At 37.9% G+C, this 25,943-nt stretch overlaps 1 protein-coding gene across 1 annotated transcript in view; it reads right to left on the bottom strand.

The window, feature by feature from the left end:
- SGCA (sarcoglycan alpha) overlaps positions 1-25,943 on the bottom strand; it is a 358,162-nt gene that overhangs the window by 1,595 nt on the left and 330,624 nt on the right. The window contains exon 9 of the mRNA XM_044055148.1: positions 24,743-24,948. Within this exon, the coding sequence (XP_043911083.1) occupies positions 24,747-24,948 (202 nt within the window). The 3' untranslated portion in view covers positions 24,743-24,746. The remainder of the gene's footprint in view (positions 1-24,742; positions 24,949-25,943) is intronic.

The following is a 25,943-nucleotide window of genomic DNA, read 5'->3' as shown; positions in this document are numbered from 1 at the left end:
TCCCTTCAGGCTTCACCAATAAAGGTATGTGTATGTATGTCTTTCATATCCCATGGTGATTCAGTTTCAGTTCAGATCTTGAAGCAGAATAACTTGTGTGGAGGATGGATGGGTGCTGCAGACAACTATGCCTACTAATGTTTAATTAAAGAAATGCATACAACTTTAGTGACATAAAACAAATGTTGAATGTATAAAAGCAGTATATACAAATATATCAAACTGTGCCAAGTGAGTGATGGGCTATGTTACGGTCAGAAAATCTGTTAAATCAAACAAAATAGCAGCACTAGAAATGAAACAGCTAAATGAGAAAAAGTCCTTAGTGTAACTAATACCATAATCAAAATATTTCCCCTTAGTGAAAAGGCACAGAGCAAAAATAATTAAGAAGACGTTAGTCCTTAAAAATGAGAGCTAAAATATGTGTGAAAGATAAAATAGTAGTGTACTGTTACGAAAAGCAATCTATGTAATTACATATACTTACATATATATGGACATATGCATACCGACACACATATATGTTTACACACATGTACTAAAACTTTATATAAACAGTAACTGAAAGACACAATCAAAAACAAGCACATTTTGATGTATACGTGTATTCCCTTGCTACTTATTAAAACACACTGAAATCATTCAATACTATGAAATGTTTCAGAAAACTAGATGACAGTTAAATTATAAACACGTGATAGAAGTATTAAGTCAGTTTCATGCTTTGTCAGCCATATCAGGATCCTGTATAAATAACAAGAGGAACTGATTAATGAAAACGTATGAAGTATAAGCGGGTGGTCACTAAGACATAAATATCATACTAGTGAATTTTATCAGGAGTGACAGTGCTAGAAAGACTGTTCTTGTATCAAAAATATTAACAGAACTGAAAAGACTACCAAAGTAAATGGAAAATATAAAAATCAAAAGCCTCCCTAAAGTTAGATATAAAAGTATATAACATCTATAGACAAACCGCCATAAATGAAAAGTAGTGTGCTTAAACATGAAGCAAGTACTATTCTGTGAATTCAACAATTTTAAGTTTCCAGACTTCTGGTGTAGTGGCACTGTATTGAAAAGTTCGATTTGGATCTCCAAACTGAGAGATCATTCACATAAAAAAAAAATAATAATATTTAGCTGGGAAAAGGTAATAGTTGTTGCTGGAAGAAAGTGTTTGACTGACAGAAAATCAAGAAAGTGGAAAAAGCAGATATTTGGTGCTAAATGAAATTAATGGCAAAGATCAGGACATGAATAGTATTGAGAAACAGCAGGAAACAGGCTGCAATATGGAAGAAGCATTTGAAGGAAACTTACAGAATGGAAAATGGATCAAAGACACCCAGAGATTTTTAAGATCCCTTTCCAAAAAGCCATAGATGAAACCAAGGCTCTGGCAGAGTAGGCCTTAACCTTGACTGGAATAGATTTGTCATGGTGAGTATAACAAAAGGTAATAGAATTTGGCAGTCATTTGGAAATAGTCTGTGTTGACACAGGTTGTCCCTTCTTACCTTCGCAAGAAATGAACAATTGATTCAAAGATCTGAAATATTTAGTTCTATGAAGATAGTACTTGAGTTTTCTATGAATATCCAAGGTGTGGAGTATCCTTTCTCCCTCATTATTACGTTCAGGAAAGTAAACGGGGAGATGGATAGTTTGGCTTAAAGTAAACTCAGGTACCACTTTAGGCATGAAATAAAATTAGTTGCCAAAAAACACTGTCCCAATGGAACATGAGATAAGGTTGATTCACCATAAGAGCTTGCAACTCACATACCATTCTTGCAGAGGTCAGACTAATCAGTAAAACTGTTTTTCATGTTAAGAATCTCAAGTCAGTTAGATTAGCTGGTTCAAATGGAGCAAGTGCTAGCTTCTTTAGCACAAAATTAAAATCCCAATGTGGGACTACCGGGTTACCTGAAGGCCTCTTATGAAAAACCCCTTTCAAGAACATTTTGTCATAAGACTGCCATATAAGAGAAGGATCCATGCTGTAATGGCCAATAAATGAACCTTGTTGAAGAAATAAGAAAGGTCATAGGACAATAACTCATACAAATACTGTAAAACCAGAGAACAACTTGCCCTAAATGGGTACTGGTTATATTGTTGGCACCAACTAGAAAACCTTTTCCCTTTGCTGATACATGATGTTCTAGTAGCAGACATTCTTGCTTACATCAGTACTTGCTGCAGATGTTGGGGTGCATGAAGCACCCCTAGATCCATTCTGGGAAGAAACTTGTGGAAATTGCCCCTGGCTACTTCCAAAAGAAGGGAGAACCACAGTTGCCTAAGCCAGAAGGGAGACATCACTGTGATCTTGGGGGACATCTTCTGAATCTTCAGAAGTACTCTGGATATTAGTGGAAATGGCATATGTCTTCCAGGCCTTCTTGCAAGTAGTCCTGGAACAGAATTTTGCCAGTTGATTGTTCAGATAGGAGGCAAAAATGTCTGCCTGAGGAACTCCCCACAGATGGATCAAATCTTATAAGACCACCTACTCTAGTTTCCATTTGTAAGGTTCTGTCCTGATCCAGCTCAGCCTGCCTGCCACACAATTTTGCTCTGGTGGAATGTAGGATGCCTGCAGAGTGAGATTGTGCTGTGAAGCTATATCCCAAGCTAACATGGCTGGTCTGCAAAGGGGGTATGACCTGGTTCCCCCTTGCTTGTTGATGTCGTCTGTAACCACTTGAAGAGGTCCTGGGCACCAAAGATGGTTCAGAGAGATGATATTTATGAGCTTGCATCTGTAGTTGGTATATCACACCAGCTGAACTTTTCTCTCTCCTGAAACTGTTACCCAATTAAAGTCCGAAGCGTCTGTGGTGACTGACTGCTTTGCAGCAGTGATGGAGAAGGGAAGACCGGATTTAAGGATATTTGTTGACTCCACCAAAATATATCTCTTCTTACAAGCCCAAGTACCGGAATTTGAAAAGATAAAAGGTTGTTGATGCTGGGACCACTGTATCTTTCTCATGTGGAGTCTAGCCAGGGAATCATGGATGCCATGAGACCCACAATTCTGAGGTATTCCCTCATAGTGACCAAATTCTGAGTAGAAAACCTTAGAAACAGATCTAGATAAAGATCTGTTTGTTCCTGTGGAAGGAAAACTCTTTGAACTGAGGTATCTAGCTGACATCACAGAAACACAATCCTGTATAAGGGAGTCAAGAAAGACTATTGAATGTTCTCTTGGAATCCCACCTTGTGCAAGAGGTCTCTCACCCAAGAGAGAGACTCCTCTAACATTTTGAAAAAGACTCTGTAAAGATAAGCACGTCATCTAAGTATGAAAAAATGTGGATATCCTGTAGCCTGCAAAGAGCAATAACTGGAGCTAGACACTTTATGAACTCTCTTGGTGCAGTTGATAGTCCAAAAGGTAAGTCAGAGAACTGATAATGAGATGCAGACACACAAAATCTTAAGAAATGCCTGAAGTCTGCATGAAAATGAATGTCATTATAAGTATCTTTTAGGTCTAGTACTACCAGGAAACGTTAAAGAAGAAGAAGAGGTAACAGGTTGTGAATTGGCATTATTTTGAATTTCGGCACAATCACAGATAGGGTTAGGAAAGAAAGATCCAGAACTGGTCTCCGAGCATTTTGTTTTGGCATTAAGAACATCCTTGAATAATAATACCCTTTCCCCACCTGGGAAGGAGGAACTGGTTCTGTCACTCCTTGGGACAGCATATGGTGAATATCAGGAGGAAACAAAAGAGTCTGATGTGCAGGATGAGGAATGACCCCCCCCCCCCCAGAAAAGAGGAATTTCTTCCTACTGCCATCTTTAACTATGTTGAATTATTTTCAGAATGATTTTTCTGGAAAATCAATTACCAAAGATAAAAATGAGATTCAGACTTTCTGGAAGAGAATCGGGACCGTGGTGGGAAGGAGAAGGAGTCTCAAGGTCTCTTGAATAATCATTCAGACATGTTGGACTATCCTTGGTTTTGGGAGGTTTGAGATTTCTTTTTGAAGCCCCCTACCCACTTCTTAAACGTCTGTTTATCTGAATTATGTTGAGACTGTTTATTGTGTTTTTTTGCCAAAATCGAATGAGGAGAAAAAAAATCCCTTGGACAATTTGGGAAAGGAGGGCTGAAAAATAATGAAAATAACAAAAGGGTGAACCAAAGTACGGCTACAATAAATACACTCTGGTTTATTAAAATAGGTACGCGCTTTCTTGACCACACAGTTCACTTCATCAGACTATCACATAAAAATCAAAAAGAACAATACATACAGCATTTCAGTGTAGTAACATTTTTAACCAATCACAACAAACTCAATGCAGTTAAAAACTTATGTTGTTGGTAAGCCCATTCATTCAAAACATTCTCTTGACTAAACAAAGTGTAATGCGCACTAGCCTGCATAACCACGTTACAGTGTTACTGCTGACTTAAAGGCATACACTCTAATATTTAAAAAAATCTAAAACAATTCAGACATTAAAATCAACATCACACCTATATGGAATAAAGTAAACTAAACTAATATGAAACAAAGCACAATCACTTAAGAACCCCTCTTGATTTCAAGGACTGTGTTAGGTTTCATCGTCGTTTTGTTGATGACATTTTTATTTTATGGATGGGTACTGTAGAACAGTTGAATTAATTTGTTGAGCTTCTACGTAGAACTATTACCTTTTTGAAATTTACAGTCAATTATTCCAGTATAGCTACTGAATTTCTTGATATTCAGATGAGAAGAAATTCTGATTTATCTTTCACTACAGGCCTGTATAGAAAGAGGTGCCACAGAATTCACTATTCCGTAAGAGGAGTATGCGCCTAATATGTATTTTTACTAATGTCATTAAAGGCCAAGGTATACGGGTATCAAGGCTGAATGCTGGTGATGATAGTTATAGGAGTGATCTGAATGTATTTCAGAAAAGTTTTTTGTAAAGATGGTTTAAGCCTGAGGAAGTGGGTTCAGTCTTGTCACAAGTAATAGAGACCGTCAATCCTCAATAGTCTCAGAGGAGTGTACTCTTCAGCAGCAGTAAAGCTCCTAAGGGTTCCATGCCCAGATTTGTCTTTCAATCAGCTCATCTTGAGCTGCTTGACAGTTTGGGTGCATGGAAGGTATCCTGAAGCTTTGGAAGCTGGCCGGCTGTTATATCCTTGGAAGGATATAACCCATGTAGCTAAGGCTACTGCAGCAGTGATCAATAAGAAGAACATCTGGGAAGTAAAATAAAAACATTCCAGAATAATAGGGTGTAACTGGGGACACTCATTACAAAGAAAATTACTTATATTTACCAATGATGTCGTGTTGTATATCAAACCCAGAGAAAATTTAAAGCTTCTGTGTAAAAACTGAAACAATACAGACAGTTAGCATGATAGAAGATATACGAAGTTAAAAACACAGTTGTATTAAATTATACACCTACAAAAGAAACTGTGAGTGATGGCAGCTGAGTGGGGTGCAATTTGATCTTAATCCAATAGGAAGTTGATAAAAGGAAAGTGTGTCATTTGGAAAGCCCAAACTGCAATGAAGGAGGCAATTGTGGGTTAAAATACATGCACTGGATGAAGATGGGAAATAAAAAAGGTGGAAAAAAGACAACAACATCCATGAGAACCAACAAAAAAGCCACTTGAGCCGTGTGGGGAAAGAAAGACCAGAGGAGACACAGCAAATGAAGAAGTGAAAGCCATCGCCCAAACTTGTTCATCCTCGATAATGCTTATGTTAGGCAAATGTACAAACATAAGAAGACAACTGGATTTTTACATGCTGCAAACAGAACAGACATTCATTAAAGAAGAATAACTGCTTACTTCACAATCTGACATTATATTAGGCATTCAGAGAGATCAGAAGCAAGATTCTTTATATTAGGGATGTGATTCTATGGATGGAATAAATGGAGCAAAGGGTAGCTGATCTTGAGGACATACGTTGAAAAAACATTCAGATAATTGGGAAGCTAGAAAAGTTGAAGGGAGAAATATCAACAATTTGGTGCAAAAACTGTTGGTTAAATGGTCTACAATCTCAGTGGCTGAAACAAAGATTGAGCAGGCATTCTGGCTATTTGTATATATGCCCGTACAGGAGAATAGAAGGCCCAGGCAGGTGATCTTAAGACCAGCTGTCTTTGAATATCAAGGAAATACTGCTGTCAAAAATTTGGAAGCTTGATAAGAAATGTTTTTTACGGAAACTTGAGAGTGTATGTAGTGCAATATATTTGTTGGGAGACAAGAAAAAGATCTTGTTTCTTGACAGTAATGCATGTATTTAGAGAGTCACAGATAAAGTTTAAAATTATATATCCAGTTTATTTTGAAATACGTTTCCTGCTTGGCTCTAAGACTTTTGTAGAACCAAAGGAAACACATAAAGTAAATGGCTGGACCAAAGAAAACCATAATCAGCAAAAGTGTGTGTGTGGGGGTGGTCTAGGAACATTAAAGTAGAGCTGGAAGATGCAGTGCACTTCCCGTTGTGCATACAAAAAATGTTTCCAAAATGTACAAATCCCTAGAACTGCTAAAGAAAAAATAGAATGGCCCATGTCATTTCTTAGTATTTTAGTAACACATTGTGGAGGAATATAAGTATATATTGTCTGTTTTTCCCAAGTGAATGTGTTGAAATAAAATCACAGGAAGGCCAGTCTATTTTTATTTTGAATGAACATTATAGTACATTTCACTATAAGAAAAGTTTATTTTCTAATGCAGTATATAATAAAAAATTGTGACTATATTAACTGTGTTCTATGAGGGGGCTGCTTGTATAATTGGAAGGACATCCTGTGGGAAGAAGAGGAATTTATCTGTGGTCATATCTACACTTTCTATGGGTCTTACTCATGATGAACTGTCTGCCCTGAGCCTAAAGGATGCAAACATCCAGTCTTTTCAGGCTTGTTGGCTGTTGGTGAAGCACCCACCAAGAGGAGAAAACGCTGAGAGAAGAAAGGAGCCACTTTTGAGATTTTAAGTATTTTTCCTCTGTTTATTTGATAAGTTTTTCTGCACAGCTGCCTAGTTTGAGCATTTCCTGGCTTGTTAAACTTGATTTCTGCATTAGTAGCTGTATTTAGAGCACAACCAAAAGCTGTTTACTGAATTTCCTGTTTGCACTTAATTTTAAAATCGTTTTTTTCTCAAAACTTGCATATTTTCTATCTTTGACCTAGCACTCTTGTGTGGGGTCATTTACTGCACTGTTATAACTTGATATTACTTGTGAACCTCTGCTATCTCTGAAAAAACAAAAACAAAAAAAAAAAAAAGTCTTGCTTTTTTCCCACTTTTCTGATATTTAAAAAAGTTCATTTACAGGCTTGCTGTTCTTGAACTGTTTTGTAAGTTTCTGTGAGGCCATTTTTGCTTGGGCTAAAGGAAAGTCTCTCTGTTGATCAGTGGCAGTGAAAAACATTGAGCTGCTTCCCTGCCCCCCGTGGGAGTGGTTACTGACTTGAAACTGTAGTTTTATTGGCCGTTTTGGGTCAATTCCTGGCTCTTTCCAGCCCCTGCTATCAAGCACGCTTTAGAGTGCTTTAGCACGATTTAGCGCGGAGTTGCCACTAGAGCAGCATCGGGCAGTGCTGGTTTAACAAGGTTAAACTTTTTCTGGCTCCATAAAGTCTGTTCTTCATTTTTTCCATTAGAACTGCTCTACTAGTAATCTAAACAGTATATCCCTTAACTAAAAAGCGCAGCACTTGTTCCTAAAAGCTTTTACTTGTCTTAAAAGCATCTTCTTTTCAGGTTTAGCACTTCTGTATTATACAAAGTCCCTCACTAGCAAAATCCCCCCCCAGGAGTACCCACTTCCTTACTAAGTCCTCTCTTATTCAGTTACACCCCTAACTTCTAAATTTCTCTAGCATGTCGAAGGGCCAGATGCTGGCGTCCTCTCCTGTCCAGTTGGTGAATTTGGGAATATTGAGGCAATGTTACAATTGCCTCATGTACACTGACAACCCTCTTCTCCTCCCACATAACACAAATACTTGCGAGAGATGCAGCTATTTAGCCAAACTGGTGGCTGAGCTCTCTCAACTCAGGACTGGCAAGACCAGACAGGAGGAGAAGGCAACTACACACACCACAAAACCAGTCTCACATAAAGCTATCACAACAATGAATCAAACACATAAACACACAAAGTCATACTCGGAGGCTCTGAGCAAAAATTTACCTAAACAGCAGAGGCCTCCAAAGCAGACATCCAAGCAACTGCCACCTCATGACACACCACAGGCAACACATAAACCACAAAATCAGTGTGCAAAGCAGTCACAGCCCTTAAGGCCAACTACAACACCAAACATACTTGTCATAGGTGACTCCATAGTCAGACACACTGACGTCCCACTCACCAGGCTGAACAAGGAGAGGGTCACAGTAAGCTGCCTATCGGGCGCTAGAATACTCCACATAACACAAGCACTCGGGTCACTCCACAGCAAGTACAAATATGACACAGTCATTGTCCATGCTGGGTGAACGACCTGAGACGTACCTCCCTGGACTACATGAAAAGAGACATAGAGGAGCTCTCTGATTATGTAGCCCAGGCAGGTATGACACTGACCCTGAGCAGTATCCTTCCTTCACCAAGAATGATGCCACAACATAGAGACAAGATGATCAGCTTTAACAATTGGCTTAATTTCTGGTGTCATTCAAAGGGGATCCAGTGTCTGTCTGCCTGGGATGACATGCTTGACAAGCCACGCTGCTTCACAAGGGACGGCTTGCACCTGTCACCCCTGGGATTCCGAATATTGGCTAAGGCTCTTGCACCCCCATAGTGCCATTTTTAGGCAAGGCTCAAATTCTAAACCTACCACCCTAGAAAACAAAAATGGGAAGAAACTAAGGGTAATGCTGCTCAATGCCAGAAGTCTAAATCTCAAAATGCATGCACTCTAGGCCCTTCTCAGTATGGAGAACATCGATGTCTGTGCTGTGACTGAAACCTGGTTCAAGGCTCCTGAGAGCACCCCGGCACTATCAGGTTTTACCTCATATCATGCGTTCTGGCCCCAAAATCCGGACCACACCACAAAAGAAGGGGGTGTATCCATATTCATCAAGGATACCCACACCTCCAGGTTGGTGGCAACGCACGAAGCATCGGAAACCATACAGGTGCAATTAACCATAGGCAAAACTGCTCTACAATTTGTAGCATGCTACAGGCCACCCTCTCAAACTCAGGAACCCCCCACAGCCTTCCTGAAGACACTGGAGGGTATAAATGTATCTCCAAACACCATTATATTGGGTGACTTCAACTACCCGAATATAGGCTGAGAACATTACTCAAGCCCCAACTTTCTAGCCCAAAGGTTCCTGGAGTTCATAAATTCAAATGCCATGGAACAACTAGTCACCGTTCCCACAAGAGGAGAAAATATACTAGATCTCATCATCACAAACATGGGGACAAAATGCTCCACACCGGAAGTATATCCCTCATTGGTGAGATCAGATCACAAACTTATCTCACTGGAAATCCACATCCCCCACCCCAAACAAAAAGACCACAGTGAAGAACTTCTCTAAAGCAAACTTCACACTACTCAAGACTGGTGTGGTATCCTTCAAGGCCCCAAGCCAGTGGAAACCACAACCCAAGCTGCGGAAGCCCTTACAAATGCCTTCTCTGAACACCTCCAGGACTGCATGGATCAGGCAATCCCTAATAAAACCAAGACTCTTTCCACCAAGGGCAACGTCCAGTCTGGTGAACCCCAGCCATAAACAAACTTTACAATAAGAGGAGAAAGCTGTTACATGATAGAGCAAAATCCATAAAAGAGAAGACACCCTTGATCATTATTAGTAAAAAAATACGAGCACTCATAAAATCATCCAAGGCCAACTTTGAGAGAAAAATTGCAATAGATTCAAAAGACAATCATAAGGCCTTCTTCAGCTATGTTAGAAACCTGGGTGGAAACTCCCAGATATGCGCAGAATTAGTCCAAAATGATACAAAAATCACTGAACCCACAGACATTGCCAACATACTGGCAGACAGGTTCAGTGCAAACTTCACCCCCCTCCCCCCACCAAAAGGAGAGATAATTATCCCAGCGGAGTGTAGCCTCCCAGACATCTCAAATGCGCAGGTGAAAGCTGCTCTCTCTAAAGCTAAAAACACAGCATCAATGGGACCGGATGGTGTCCCCGGCTGTGTGCTACACGAACTCAAAGAGGAACTAAACCCGCATATAAGGCAGCTGTTTAATCTTAGCCTTACCACAGGATACGTGCCCAAGGAGTGGCGTACGGCAACTGTGGTCCCACTCCACAAAGGCGGTGCCTCTACGGACCCTGGTAATTACCGCCCCATAAGCTTAACAAGCCTGGTCTGCAAAGCTATGGAGAGGATCATAATGGAACTCATAAACAAAGACATAGGGGACTTGCAGACATTGGACCTGACCTAGTTTGGCTTTGTCAAGGGCAGATCATGCCTTTTGAACTTGGTCGACTTCTTCGAAACAGTCACCAAAGGCCATTGATGAGGGAAAGGCAGTCCATACAGCCTACCTTGACCTTGCAAAAGCTTTCGACACAATACCCCACTCGGGTATTATAGAGAAACTTACCAGCTTAAATGTAAACCCATATGTCACAAGATGGGTTGCAAACTGGCTAAAGGACAGAACCCACAGGGTTAGAGTTGCTAGCGCCATGTCAGACTCCAAGCCGGTCACAAGTGGTGTCCCACAGGGCTCAGTCCTTGGCCCCCTGTTGTTCGGCATCTACTTCTCAGAAGTACAGGCAAACATAGGAGGACTATGGCTGACAAAGTTTGCAGATGACTGCAAACTGGGCGCCATAGTGGAAAGTACATCGGACACAGATATCCTTCAGAGGGTCTCACGGAAACTGATAACTGGTGCCAGAGCCATGGCCTGAAGTTAAATGCCAAAAATGTATAGTTATACCCTTCGGGAAAAACAAGGTAACCCCAAGCTACCATATAGGTGGCAATCCATTAAGCACAGAAGAGGTTATCAGGGACCTGGGGACCCAGGTTGACAGTGGCCTTTCTTTTGACACTCACATTGCTAAAGTGGTTAGAAAGACCTTCTACATTGCCCACCTGATCATGAAGGGATTCACATCCAGATCAAGTGAGGTCATTGTTCCCCTGTACTCTTCACTTATCAGACCAATGATCGAGTACAGTGCCCCATTTGGGATGTATCTCACCCGACACCTGCAGCAATTGGAGAGACCCCAAAAGTTCCCCACCAAAAGGATAAAGGGACTCCAAAATCTGTCATATGCTGCCAGACTGAAGAAACTCCAGCTCTATTCAGTCGCATACCGCCTGCTCAGAGGTGACCTGTGCCTGACATACAAGGCCATGTCCAACCCGGAATTAATGGACATGCTCCACCTCAAAAAATCCAAATCTACCAGATCCACTAGAGCAAGCGACTTAAACCTTAGCACGGATATAAATAGGACATGCTGGAGGGATAGATTTGTCACCCAGAGACTCCCTATGCTGTGGAATAAAATCCCGGTCCATGTGAGGCAGAGCACCTTGCTGGCTCTCTTCAAGAGAAATCTTGACCGGTGGATGGGAGATCGTAGGTTTACCCCGGGAATCATCTCTGTGTCACTGCTGGACAGAGGCACAACAAACTAATGGGCATAGTATTTTTTAACATAAGGGGTGGCGTAAGCCACAAAACTTTGGGCTAGGCTTATAAATGCCTTAGGGCAGATAGCCTAGTATAAACCTATGAACCTATGAACATTTGGTATGCCTTGGAAGAGGATAGATTAATGTACTGAAACATTATGGGTTTGTATCACTACACTGAACCGTCACTTCAACAAACGGCATTTCATCAGAAATGCTGTTCATGGAATTCCGCTCATGTAGGGGGTTGTGCTCTCCACACCCCCCACTAATTACATATACCAACTCCAAGATCGCACTACAGAATGGAAAGAGCAAATTTCCCAATCCTCACTATACCGCAATCTCAGTATGAACAGTTTGATGTAAATGTAAATGCACTGAAAATGCTATTCACTGAATTAATTTTTCACTGAACTGATAGGGATCCAAAACATTATATGATGTTTTTACATGGTTCTTTGCAATGTTATGTTACAAATTAAACTTTAATACTACATTTTGGCACCTTGTGATGGAGTCTTGTATATTTTTGCAACCAGAAATACCAAGAATTCTAAGGATGATAGTAAAGGGTGGGGTTGGACAAGTAAAGTGGGTTGGACAAGTAAAGTGGGGAAGCTCAAGTTACACAGAGTTGCAGGTCTAATTATTAGAATTATTGAGGGGTTTTGTCAACAGAGAGTAAAAGTGAATAATGTCAATAGTTAATATTGTTTCTTGGAATGTAAGGGGGTAAACTGATCCAGTAAAAATAGGGAGATCTCTGCAATACTTAAAAAAATATCCCTTCAGATGGCCCTCTTGCAAGAGATACATTTACCTAAAATAGAACATCTAAGCTCTGTAGACAGGGGTTTCAAGAGGTGGAAGCTTCGAGTGAAGGCACTGGGAAGAAAAGAAGGGGGGTTGCTATTCTATTAAAATATGGCTTTAGTACAAGTTATTAAACAGTTTACTAAATCAGGAAGGACTTTATGTAGCAGTGAAAATCATAATAGACATAAGTATACTAATAGCAGCCAATTTTTGTAGACTGCCAGGTACCATAATGCACCAAACTGTAGGACTTTAAAGGCAATATTTGTAAATAGCTACTTAACTGGAAGGGAGGGATTATATTATGGACAGGAGACTTTAACTTACCAATACATTTTAGAGATGCACAAGGAAGGCCTAGGTCCACAGATGTGAAAATTCTTCAGCTGTTTAATGGGATTATTAACATATTATGATCACTGGGGATAATGTACAGTTAACACTGCCCCATATGCTTATTATTGTAAGACTTTTGGTAGGCTTTCAAGTATAGACAGACTATATCACAGGGAAACATAAATATATGATGAAGGATTGGGAAGTAAAGCCAAATGTATTGTCAGACTATCACTACTGAAGGTTGTGCTAAAGGTAACAGACAGAAAGTGCATATACATTGGACATTTCCTTTATATACTGCTGACACCCCAGGATTTAATAAATGATGGAGAAAGTGATAGGACAAAGTGAGGAAGGTCTTTTAAGAAGAGGAGGGGAGACTGAGGGATGGGAAAAATATCAAGAGAGGAGTTAATAGGGTTTGCAAGGAAAAAAAAGAGAATATGAACAAATGGCCCTTGGAGAGTGGCAGGAATGTCTCAGACAGCAGTTGGAAAGCTGAAAGCTAATAAAGAGATAAGACTACAGGAAGATATTCAAGAGATGCAGAGAAACACTGACTCTTTACTAGAGAGTGAAAGAAAGTGTAAAGTTAAAATTATTCAACAAAACTTCCAGGGGAACTCTTTAAAGGCTCATTAAAATCTGGCAGTCAGGTTTAGACAAGATAAATAGACATGTTAAAGTTTAGAGGTCGGTCCATGCATTGGTAAAACATGAGACACAGCAAATAATAGAGGACCCTTCAGTGATTCTTGATAACTTTGTAAAATTTTATGAGGCAATATGTAAGAATGAAAGTAAGTAAGAGTTCTGTGACTCAAGAGGAATTAAAATCTTAATGGGGGCATATAATTGCTAAAGGTGACTTAGGCAGAAGCTTTAGAAATTAGGAGGCCGATAACAAAACAGGAGTTAAGCACTCATGTCTTATAAATTCCCAGTGGAAAATCACCAGGAAAGGATGGGGTTCTTAACGAGCTAAATAAATTAGAGGTAAACTGAATGTAAGTCAGACTCTTACATGTTTTGAATAGGGTATTATCTAGACAAAACATTCTTTTATCTTGGAAAGGTGCTGTTGTTTTCCTGCATATTAAAGCAAGTGAAAGAGCCTATGGAGGTGAATTATTATAGCTAGACTAACTTCAGTTTTAAATCATGATTATAAAATCTTGACGTCTATCTTAGCAATCAGATTAGCAACAGCAATTCCTCAAATGAAACACTGATCAGCGAGGACTTCTGAAGGAGAGGCAAGATATGAAAATTGTGGTACAGGAGGTGCTACAAGCAGGTGAACTCAAGATGATAACAAATATGGATGCTGAAAAGGTATTTAATAGAGTACAGTGGTTCTATTTAGGTTAATGATAAATATGTGGTTTTCAGAGAAGTTAGTCAAGCCATTAAGCAAAGTATATTGGGGAACTTGCACTAGAGTAAACGTATGTGCAGAATTATCTCCTACTGTACTGTCTACGGGTAAAAAGTAGGGGTGCTGCTCTCACCTTTGTTATTCATTCTTTATTTAGAAACACTGGTACAGAAGTTGTAGCCATCAGGATTTGGGGCATGCAAAGTGAGAACAAGGAAATTAAACTAGGAATGTGTACATATGCTCTATTGATTTTCCTTAGAAACCCAGAAAGGAAGCTGGAACCTTTATTTAATATACTGAAATAATTTGGTAGTATCTTGGGCTATAAACTGAATGTGGACAAGTTGCATATAATTGCTATAAACTACAAGCCTGCTCATACTTTGACATTATGGGGACAGGCTACATTAGCTGTCTAGGTATTAATATATTACATATTTTGAGGAGTATGATGGTGAAGACATCATATAAAAATTAAAGGAGATAATAAAAGAAAGAAAGAAGGACTATATTACGTTTGGACTTAAATCAAAAAGGACAAGCAATGCAGATATTTATATTTATATTTATATTGCCAGAGGCACTTTACTGTTTCCAAGAACCCCCAATGGCTCTAGGGGAAAGCAGAGAAATTTGAACAAAATTTCCATTGTCTTGGCAAACCTGCCAGAAGCCAGCTTAATTAATCTTAAAAAAAAAGAAACATTTTACATCTGTATTTACACTCGTTAAGGTTTTTAGATAAACAACCAAATAAATCCAACATATGGATTAGAAAGTTGCATAATTACCCTTTTCAAGTTAAGATCAAGCCGAATGAATAAGAAGTCCTAAAAAACTTCACAATGCAATGTATTTTACTCAGTATTTTCACTAATAATATTATAATAAAGAAAAATCAGTTAAATGCATGAAATACAAATATGCACAGCAATAGCCCGTTTGTAATGTTCACATCAAACTTAATCCAAGGACCTGTTAACAGTGAATATAAATGACATATGTGAGTTAAGAAACAAGAAGTATCCCATAAAGGTTACTAATGCAACATTGACACATAAGTATTGTTCCAGGGTACTACACATAAAAGTCTAAGTTTCTAGTTTATTTAGCTATTGCTCAACCTGCCCTGCCTGTTATACAGGATATATGATCATGTATATGTTATTGGGACAGAGGATATTAATAATGCATGGGTAAGCACTATCTGAATAGTAAATGCAAGGGTTCCCCTAAGTTTCTTGACCAGGTACCTGTTTTTTAAACAGATTAGATGCAGAAGATGAATTAGACTGAAGGGAGTATTGTCGGCAACTGAGAGTAGAAGTTAGCAATCTACCAGGGCTAAATGATAAAGAGAATGTTAATATTCATTTAAAAAAGCAGGGGGTTAGGCACCAATGCAGGCAAGATTTAATTAATTATTTAATTGACATAGGGGGAAGACAACAGTCAAGTGGCATTAAGGGAAATATCTGTTGGCAGTGTCTTACAAAGATTCTGGAGGATTCTTTCAATCAGTTGTATGCCAAGAGAGGGAAAATGGTTCCAGAAATATGGAATCCTCATAGAGAAGAGGCAGATATTCATGTCATTTATCCACCAACTCTTAAAATGACCTGAAAAGAACCGACTCACTGGACAAAAACCCGGAGGAGGTGCGAGAAGCAATGAAGGCTCAAACCCCACGATAGAACACAGGGGTATAGAAAGCATTAGCTCTGGGAATGCCATGGCAAAAAGTGAAATCTAAAGAAAATGTAAGCAGGTAAATAAGAGATTGAGATAGGTGGCCAAGCAGAGGAGATGGGAGAATTTTATTAACTGCCACAGCACTTCAGCTGCTAAACTGGCTACTATATCAGAAAAGGGAACAGGAATGATACAAGAGAAAAATGGTCAGAGAAAGCCTTCAGCAGATGAGAATGACAGGCCCAGGCAGCTGACTAGAGACCATTCACCTCCTAAAGACAGACAGTGGCTGAAGAAGACCTACGGCGGGCTAGATGATCTTGATGACTTCCTAGAAAATACAACAATAGAGGAGACCAAGTAAAGCGAAGACTGAGGAGAGATGAAAAAAATCTTAGAAGACTGATCCATTAGAGACAGAGAGACAGACAGACAGACAGAAAATCAATAGAAAAGTGATTTAGGGAAGAGCTGAAGTTGTTTGAAGCCACTAGGGAAAGGCACTTCACTGGTTGAGAAGTACGTGATAGCGAAATACAGAAAGGAGCTGATCTTTTGCCGTTTCTACATGATCAGCAGTGTTTTTCTCTAAGCATTCTGTCTCTCTTCCCAAGATGCATCGTTGGTGCATGACTGACAGTCAACAGGAAGTTGAAAGAGGAAGCATGAAATACATGATGATGAATGGAAGAAGAAAGGGTGGTTGAAAACGTGTAAAAGAGAGAATGGACAAAGGCTGTGGGTACACAACTAAAAGTGCAGGTTTTAAGGGGAAACTGTTTTGGGGCAGTTTCTATTTTTTCTGTGCATATAGTAATGAACCTTTAATGAGCCATAAGAGGATGGACATGTTTTGATAAGGGCTTGTTTTTGTTTGAGTAGCATCTCAAAATTGGACAAACATTTAAATGGAGCAGAATATTTATATGGCAAGGTAATTTCATGTAAGGAGATAAAGCAAAGATTGAAGTGCTCCAAATGACACATAAAATGTCAGATAACCAGGAATTTTTGTTATTGCGAAATGTATAAAATTTTGTATGTTAGAGTATTATAAGTTTTGTAATATTATCTGTACACACATACATACACATGTGTGTGTGTGTTTATATGTATATATATATATATATATATATATATATATATATATATATATATATATATATATATACACACATACACACAGTGGATATAAAAAGTGTACACACCCCTGTTAAAATGCCAGTTTTTTTTATATAAAAAATAAGACAGCAGTAAATCATCTCAAAACTTTTCTCACCTTTAATGTGCCCTATAGCCTGTACAATTCAATTGAAAAACAAACAAATCTGTTAGGGGGAAAAGTATCAAAAACAAAAAAAAACATGCAATACACTGGTTGTGTAAGTGTGCACCCCATTAAACTAATACTTTGTTGTGTGTGCACACCCTTAAACTAATACTTTGTTGAAGCACCTTTTGATTTAATTACAGCGTTCAGTCTTCTTGGGTACTCTGATTAACCCCACATAAAGTTCAGCTGTCCTAGTAGGATTTTTGTCAGATGTTTCAAATTCCAGACATTTACTGAGTTGCCTGCTACAGCAAAAGCCATGGTTTGCAGAGAGTTTACAAAGCATCCAAGGGATCTCATTGTTGAAAGGTATCAGTCAGGAGAAGGCTAAAAAAAATTTCCACAGCATTGGATATACCATGGAACACAGTAAAGACAGTCATCAAAATGTGGAGAAAATATGGAACAATGACATTGCAAAGAACTGGACATCCCTCCAAAACTGATGAAAAGACAAGACAAAAACTGGTCAGGGAGGCTGTCAAGAGACCTACAGCAACACTGAAGGAGCTGCAGGAATTTCTGGCAAGTGCTGGTTGTGTACTACAAGTGACAACAATCCCCTGTATTCTCCATATGTCTGGACCATGGGTTAGGGTTGCAAGATTGAAGCCTTTTCTTACACAGAAGAACATCCAGGCCTGGCTAAAATTTGCAAAACAATACATCAAGTCTCCCAAAAGGATGCATGAAAATGTGTTATGGACTGATGAGACCAAGGATGAACTTTTTTGCCACAATTCCAAAAGGTATGTTTGGCGCAAAAACAACACTTTGCATCACCTAAAGAATGCCATCCTCACGGTGAAGCATGGTGGTGGCAGTATCATGCTTTGGGGTTGCTTTTCTTTAGCTGGAACTGGGCCTGTAGTCAAGGTGGAGGGAATTATGAACAGTTCCAAATACCAGCTACTTTTGGCCCAAAACCTTCAGGTGTCTGCTAGAAAGCTGAAGATGAAGTGGCATTTCACCATTCAGCATGATAATGACCCCAAGCATACATCCAAATCAACAAAAGAATGGCTTCACCAAAAGAAAATTAAAGTTTTGGAATGACCCAGCCAGAGCACAGACATAAATCCAATAGAAAATCTGTGGGGTGACCTGAAAAGGGCTATGCACAAGAGATGCCCTTGCAATCTGACAGATCTGGAGTGCTTTTGCAAGGAAGAGTGGGCAAATACTGCCAAGTGAAGATGTGCCATGCTGATAGACATCTACCCAAGAAGACTGAATGCTGTAATTAAATCAAAAGGTGCTTCAACAAAGTATTAGTTTAAGGATGTGCACACACAACAAAGTATTGGTTTAAGGGTGTGCATTCTTATGCAACCAGCATATTGTACATTTTTTATTTTTTTATATTTTTTTCCGTAACAGATTTGTTTGCTTTTTTATTGAATTGTATAGATCATAGGTCACATTAAAGGTGGTAAATGTTTTGAAATGATTTGTTGTGGTCTTATTTTTTCATATCACAAAAACCTGGCATTTTTAACAGGGGTGTGTAAACATTTTATATCCACTTACCGGAATCGCACAACAGCGAAACTCACTTCTACGAAAGACCAAAACAACGACACCCAGATCACCAACAAGTAAACAAATGATAAGTAACCACTTGGCCACCATGGTGAATTTTGTCCTTTTCTCTAATGTAGTACGATCTTGGAGTTGGTATATTCAGTTAGAGGGGTGTGGGGGCAAAGCCCCCCACTTGGGTAGGTTCGAATGTGCTCCGATTAGTTGTTTTGTCATGATGGTCAAGTGATTACTTACCGTTCATTTACTTGTCGGTGATCTGGGTTTCATTAATTTGGTCTTTCATAGAATTCAGTTCGCTGATGTGTGATTTGGGTAAGTGTACTTTTGATTAATCACAATAGACTCATATATATATATATATATATATATATATATATATATATATATATATATAATGAATATATATAAATAAATATATATATATATATATATATATATATATATATATATATATATATATATATATATAAAAATAAATATGTGTGTGTGTGTGTGTGTGTATATATATATATATATATATATATATATATATATATATATATATATATATATATATATATACACCTTAGATGTCTGTTTAGGACTAAATTTATGGAAATGGGTATAAAAATGTGGGCTACATAGTGTATTTAAAATGCTATGGTTGGAAATAGGGTATACATACAGAATGAACTTATATTTTGTGCCTTTGTTGTAGTGTAGAACAGCTGAAACAAACTGTTGATGTTTTGCAGACTATAAGAAAAGAGGGAAGTAACTAAATCTTAAGATAAGCTAATGCGTGATCTTGGCACAACTAGTTTTATGGTTTTAGGAACACAGGAAATACAAAATAAGTAATGATACAGGTTAATAAGCTTGATTGAAAAATGTAGGGCTTTATAGAAAATAGAGGGTAATGGAGGGAGAGTACATTTTGCCATAAACTGAAGTAGCACAGTTTGCGTGTGATGACATATTTTTATTTGCATTTATTGACAGTGGGGAATAGGATAATAAGGTTATAGAAGAAAACCACAAGTAGTCCCGAACACTCGACTATGTAAAAAAACACCAAAAAAGGTTCGAGGATCCCAAGGAAAGTCACTGTGCACTGAAAGTACTTGTTCAATCACTTTAATAATTAAAAGTTATTTAAAAGGCTAAAAAAACAACCAAACAAATGCTTCAAGTTAAGCGCTTTCATCTACCATGTAGACTTCATCAGAACAACCTTTAATTACATTCACCAAACTTTTATACTAATTTCATTTAAAAATATGCATATAATTAAACAATTAGTTGATCCTATACTATTTAAAGTGCCAGTGCTCTCTGTTCAAACGATGCCATACTAATATAGTGTCTAAATTCATATACACCTAATATCTTTATAAAGACAAAATAAATAATATGAATGTAAATTATAAATTAATTTTATCAATCATATGACCAAATACATCATAAAATGTCATAAAATATTCCATTACCTGTTGTTTTCCAGTATTGGCTTTATAGAAATTGAATCATTCAACCCAGGATGAACAGAAGAATTTAATTTGATCTGCCATCTGGTCTCTTTCTCTCCTAATACATATTTGACACTTCCCCCTCTAGGATTTACTTTTACACATTCAAGTATACCAAAATTGAATGTATTACATTTACTATTCCCTTCAAGATGTCTCCATAGTGCATTCTTTGTGTCTTGCTTCTTGATTTTATAACAGTGCTCATATATTCTATTTCGGAGACATCTGTCCATCTTTCCCACATAGAAACACAGACAATTATTACACTTTGCCATGTACACGACATGTCTAGTCCTACAATTCCCTTTCCGGAACCATACAGTAGTGTTGTTAATGTCTTCCAGGGTTACAGATGGATTGTTGCTAATTAAATGACATTGATTACAGTTCCCACATTTAGTGGTACCTGTCCCCTTTGTTGCTTTCTGATCTGTAATTTTCCTTTCTAATTCAACTTTAAGGTTAATTCCTGTTTTTGAAACAAAATATGGTTTGTTTCCAACTATTTTAAACAAATTGTTGTCAGTTTTCAGTATATTCCAGTTACTAGATATAATTCTAGTTATGTCCTGTGTCTCAGGAGCATATTGTAAAATACATGCTTTCGTGTATCCATCTGGATCATTTACTTCATTGATTTTAACATCACCCTCTATGTCCACATCTCTATTTCCTAAAATAGATTTGTACTTTATTCCCCATTGGTGCATGACATATTTTATGGTGTCATAAATCAGGGCTACAGGATACCCACTGGTTTTAAACATTTTTCCTATATAGTCCAATTCATTTACTAAATCTGTATAGTCAGTGGTCATCCTGGCGGCTCGTACACATTGCCCTTTAAGGATACTTCTCTTTTGACTAATGGGGTGACAACTAGTATACTCTAAGTAAGTGCTGCTAAAAGTACTCTTTCTATAAATCTTTGACTTTAACCTTCCTTTGTCAATAATTATATGAGTATCCAGATATGGAATTGATTTTTTATCTATATTGTATGTGAACCTCAAATAGTCACATCTAGTGTTTAGATAGTCCATAAATTCCTTAAACTTGTCTATACTTGCATTCCACAACATAAATATGTCATCCAAAAACCTCAGATAGCACGAAATGTTGTTCTTCCATTATGTAGAAAGAATGTATTCTGTCTCCCAATCAATCAAAAACATATTGGCAAAAATGGGAGCACATGTTGCACCCATCGCAACTCCTTTATTTTGTCGATAGTATTCCCCTTCAAAAAGAATGTAATTATGGTTTAACACTATTTCCATAAATTCCATGATCAAGGAAATGTTTTCCCATTGTACTTCCCCATATTTTACTATACTGTTGTTAAACCTACACAACCCTTCCTTCTGAGGTATACTAGAAAAGAGGTCTACTATATCAATGGTTACCAAATAAGTTTCTGTAGTAATAGTTTCTGTATTACGTCTCCCTAAAAAATCCCAGGAATCAATTATCAAATGCACTGATTTTTTATATATGTGCTTTAACCAGCTGTCAATTACCTTCCCAAAGGGGAAGGTTTTAGATTTACTACCTGAGATTATAGGCCGAAAAGGGGGGTCGTTAGGGTTTTTGTGTACTTTAGGAATACCTACGATGGTGCCAATAACCGGATGCTCCACCTTCAAAAAATTATACATATCACTATCTATCCTATCGTCCAATAACATTTCTTCCAACCATAGATCAATTTTGTGGTAGGCTATGTTGACTTCATTGATAGACGATATGTCATAATTCCCAGAGTTTAGTAAAATCTCATGGATTTTATTTATATATTCACCCCTGTCATATAGTACCATTCTGCCCCCCTTGTCGGGTTTCATAACCCTTAAATTGTTGTTTTCTTGTATCTCCTTCATTAATTTGTATTCTTTGTATTCGAGATTCCTTTTTCTGTTAGAATTCTTCCTTACGTATTCATAGATCTCATCCACAACAATCTTTTCTACAACCAAAAATCAAAATTTCCTAAAGTCCTTGCAATTTTGAGCATGCCTTGCTGAAGTGTTTGTGCTGTCTTTTTTTTAACTGTTAAAATGTGTTCTTTCATTCTATCGGCCAACCTTCTTGTGGTTTTACTCACATAAAAACTGTCACAAATTGAACAAATGGCAAGATAAACTAAACCCTTACTTTGACAATTATACTGGTCTTTGGCTGTAAAATGATAATTTATATGTTTAAAATAAAAACTGACCATGGTTAAAATAAACTTATAATAAAAGCAGTTTTGACATGCAAACATCCCACAAGATCTTATCTTTTTACTGTCTCTGTTGATTTCAGATGACTGTTCTAAAATCTGTTTTAATTTTTTTGTCTTTTTGTAAATAAACTTAGTACTAGGTCCTAAAATTTTAGACAGTTGTTAGTTAAAATTTCTCAAATCTGGGGTCTGTCTATAGACATTGGTATTGGAAAAGAACAGCTAAAATCTTGGTGCTTCTCTTTTCCGGGGTCACAAGTTGTCCTTTTTACAATAAACTCTGCTTTTAAAATTGGTGGGAGCTTTAAATTTCTTTGTTTGATAACATTATTTGAAATTACTTTTAAGTTTCTCAATCGGATACCCCCATTTTGAAAAAAAGTTAATAAGGGTTGGGAGGGTGGCTTAATGGCTAAGGTGTTTGCCTTACAAACACAAGGTGCAGGGTTTGAGTCTCACAAGGAATAACTGGCTAGGCTTAAAATGGCTTGCAAAGGCAGTTAGCCTAGTACTAATCTATGAACCTATGAACCTAAGAGTTTCCACTTCTAAAAAAGCTCATCTTCACTAATTAACCTAATCACCCTAATAACCTGCCCTCTGAAAACATTGAATTTCATAAAGGTATGGTGAGAACTATTAAAATGAAGATAACTGTTAGCAAAAGTCTCTTTGCAAAAAATGTTGCTAATAAACTTACATTCCTTTGTTTTTATAGTAACTTCAGTGTCTAAAAAATGTACAGTAATGCCTCTGTTACTCTCTGTGAATTTCAACCATGAAACACTATTATTAATTTGTTGAAGAAATTCTTGAAATTCTGAGACATCCCCAGTCCAGATGAAAAAAGTCATCAATATATCTTTTTTACAAACTGACAAATTTGTAGTGTGATAACTTACATAAAAATTCATACTCCCACCACCACATAAGGTTATCAAAAGCTGGGGCCACCCAGACCTCCATTGCAACTCCACTAGTTTGTTGGTAAATGCCACCCCCAAATGTGAAAAAAATATTACTAAGTGCCAGTTCCAATAGCTGACAGATCATGTTAATGTCTAAATCAAAATCCTTTGCATATTTACTAAGATAAAGCCTGACAAAAATCTAAGCCTTCCTCTTGTTCAAAAGAGGTATATAATAAACAAACATCTAAAGTGCATAAAAAAGATTCATGTTGTGTAAACAAATGACTTTTAAGCTCATTCAGAAAAATCCATGAATCTTTTGAATAAAATGTGCTGCATTGTACTATTGGATTTAAGATCATGTCTAAACAATGTAAATACGAGCAGTTTTATTGTAAGCTGCAGAGACAATGGGCCTGAATGGAGGATGTAAGCTATCTTTATGTACTTTGGGTACACCAGTGTACCCAACTGTGGTTACTCAGCTACCAAAAATTCAAATAAGTCGCCAGTAATATACCTTTGATGTAACATGGCTAAAAGAGAAAGGTCTATTTCTTGATAGCTCCTCCTTACTAAATCCTTCAACACTTTTTTATAGTTCTCTGTGTCTGATAGTAGAGTATTCATAGCCTTATTATATTCTCTATTCTCCATAATAACCACCCCATTGCCTTTATCTACCCTCATAAATCTAAAATTAGTATAACTACTTAACTGTTTGAGTGCTTGACAATGCAATACTTCCTTTCACCATGATGTTACACATCCAGGTTCTTTCACCTGCTGGAGTCTATATCCTTGCTGACTCCTCTCATAATCCATTTCTACCTCATACATGTGGTGTATATCAGCGGCATGTAATCAGTCTGCCATTGCACAACCAAAACACTTTAAGCTGAATTATAATCTGGTGTAATAGTGATCCAGTGATATTTCCTGGCAGAAGAATTATACGGAAGTTAGTCAACAGTTTGGAATTGAACCACAGAAGGTGGACTGACCTAATACACTAGCCATAAAGACGGACTGAGTCCAGGACACATCTTGACCTCTCAGCATCTGTTTGCTGAGAGGGATACTGCATAATGTATATGCACAGAGCTGATGACCAAAGCTATCCAGTAAGTCTTGTGAGGAAAACCAGAACAAACTACACTGAAAAACAATTATTTGAAGTCTTACATTGCATGTGCATTAGATATTTACACCACCACCAATGCATACTGCATGCGAGGCAATAAGTATCCTGTAATAAATAAATATTTGGCCTACGCACCTGGTCAAGCCTGTTGCTCAGCCATGACAAGAGGAACCCGTGAACTATCAGTACTGAAGGGCTGTTGTAATGGTGGCATCCTGTCTCCTGTTCTAAGGTTAAACATCGGTAGTGTTGAGAGGGGCCGTGGCACTTCTCGGTTGTCAGCCATATTCCTTAGTTCACTGTAGTTATCCTGAATGGTGTGGTGGTGGAATAGCTGTAAGCTGAACAAGAAAAGAAACAGAAAAGGAAATAAAAACAGATCACACAACAGCATTATGCAACAAAGCATTAAAAGAAGAGCAAAGTACCAATAAGCTCTATATCAACAATAATATCCTTGATAGTAAGATGCAAGGGACGCATTCTGTGTATGAGATTCAGTAATGCACAAGCCCATCCCAGAAAATATTACTGTAGCTATGACAGTGTGCATGCAAAGTCTGAAAAAAATGTCTTCCAAAGTCCTTCAAATATGGAGGATAGCCTTCTTGCAGAGGCCCAGAACTCTCTCAGTAGAGGCCCAAGCAAATCTAAAACTACAGTGTGCTTTAAACATTAGCAATTCTGTACTGTTTATGGGGAATCAGAGTAAATGAAGAAGGAAGCAGTCAATGAATTTGCTTATCTGGATACAGATAAGCAGTAAAAGAATAATCTAGTAGTCCAAAGTTTAGTTATTCTCAGTATGTGAGTTTGTGTGTTAGAGGGAGCAAAGTCATTGCACTTCAGTACATTGTAGCGTATGCATTCTCCAGAAGGGGAGGCCCAAAGTTCTCTTCAGATATATAGGGGAGGCTCAAAGACTTTTCTGTTTTTGTTGGAGATTTACTGTGATAGAATCTGAGAGGCTGTAGTCCAAGATAGAGTACCCATAGATGAACAGTCTTGTTTCTGAGGTATGCATAAAGGATAATTCAAGTGGAGGGGTAGAGCTAAAGCTCTGTATAAAGTCAAGGTGATTACTGACAACTCAGAAGTCCATGACCACTATTTCACTCAAACATGGCTACCATTATAAATAATAAAGCAACCACTGTGAGGTGCCTTTAAATAGTGAGGTGGAAAAAAGATCCTCTCCAGTCTGTCTGAGAGAACTGTGCAAGATTAATCACTCCATCGCCTTCCCTAGCCAGTCCTGCTGATACATAATCTTCTAAATGTAGGATATTTCTGCTGTAGATAAGATGCTTTAAGTTGGCATCAGCAGCACAAACTC

This window comes from Protopterus annectens, chromosome 13.part0 (assembly GCF_019279795.1).
Source record: "Protopterus annectens isolate FY-2018-M chromosome 13.part0, PAN1.0, whole genome shotgun sequence".
Taxonomy (NCBI): Eukaryota; Metazoa; Chordata; order Ceratodontiformes; family Protopteridae; genus Protopterus; species Protopterus annectens.
This window is presented reverse-complemented; position numbering and strand designations above follow the sequence as displayed.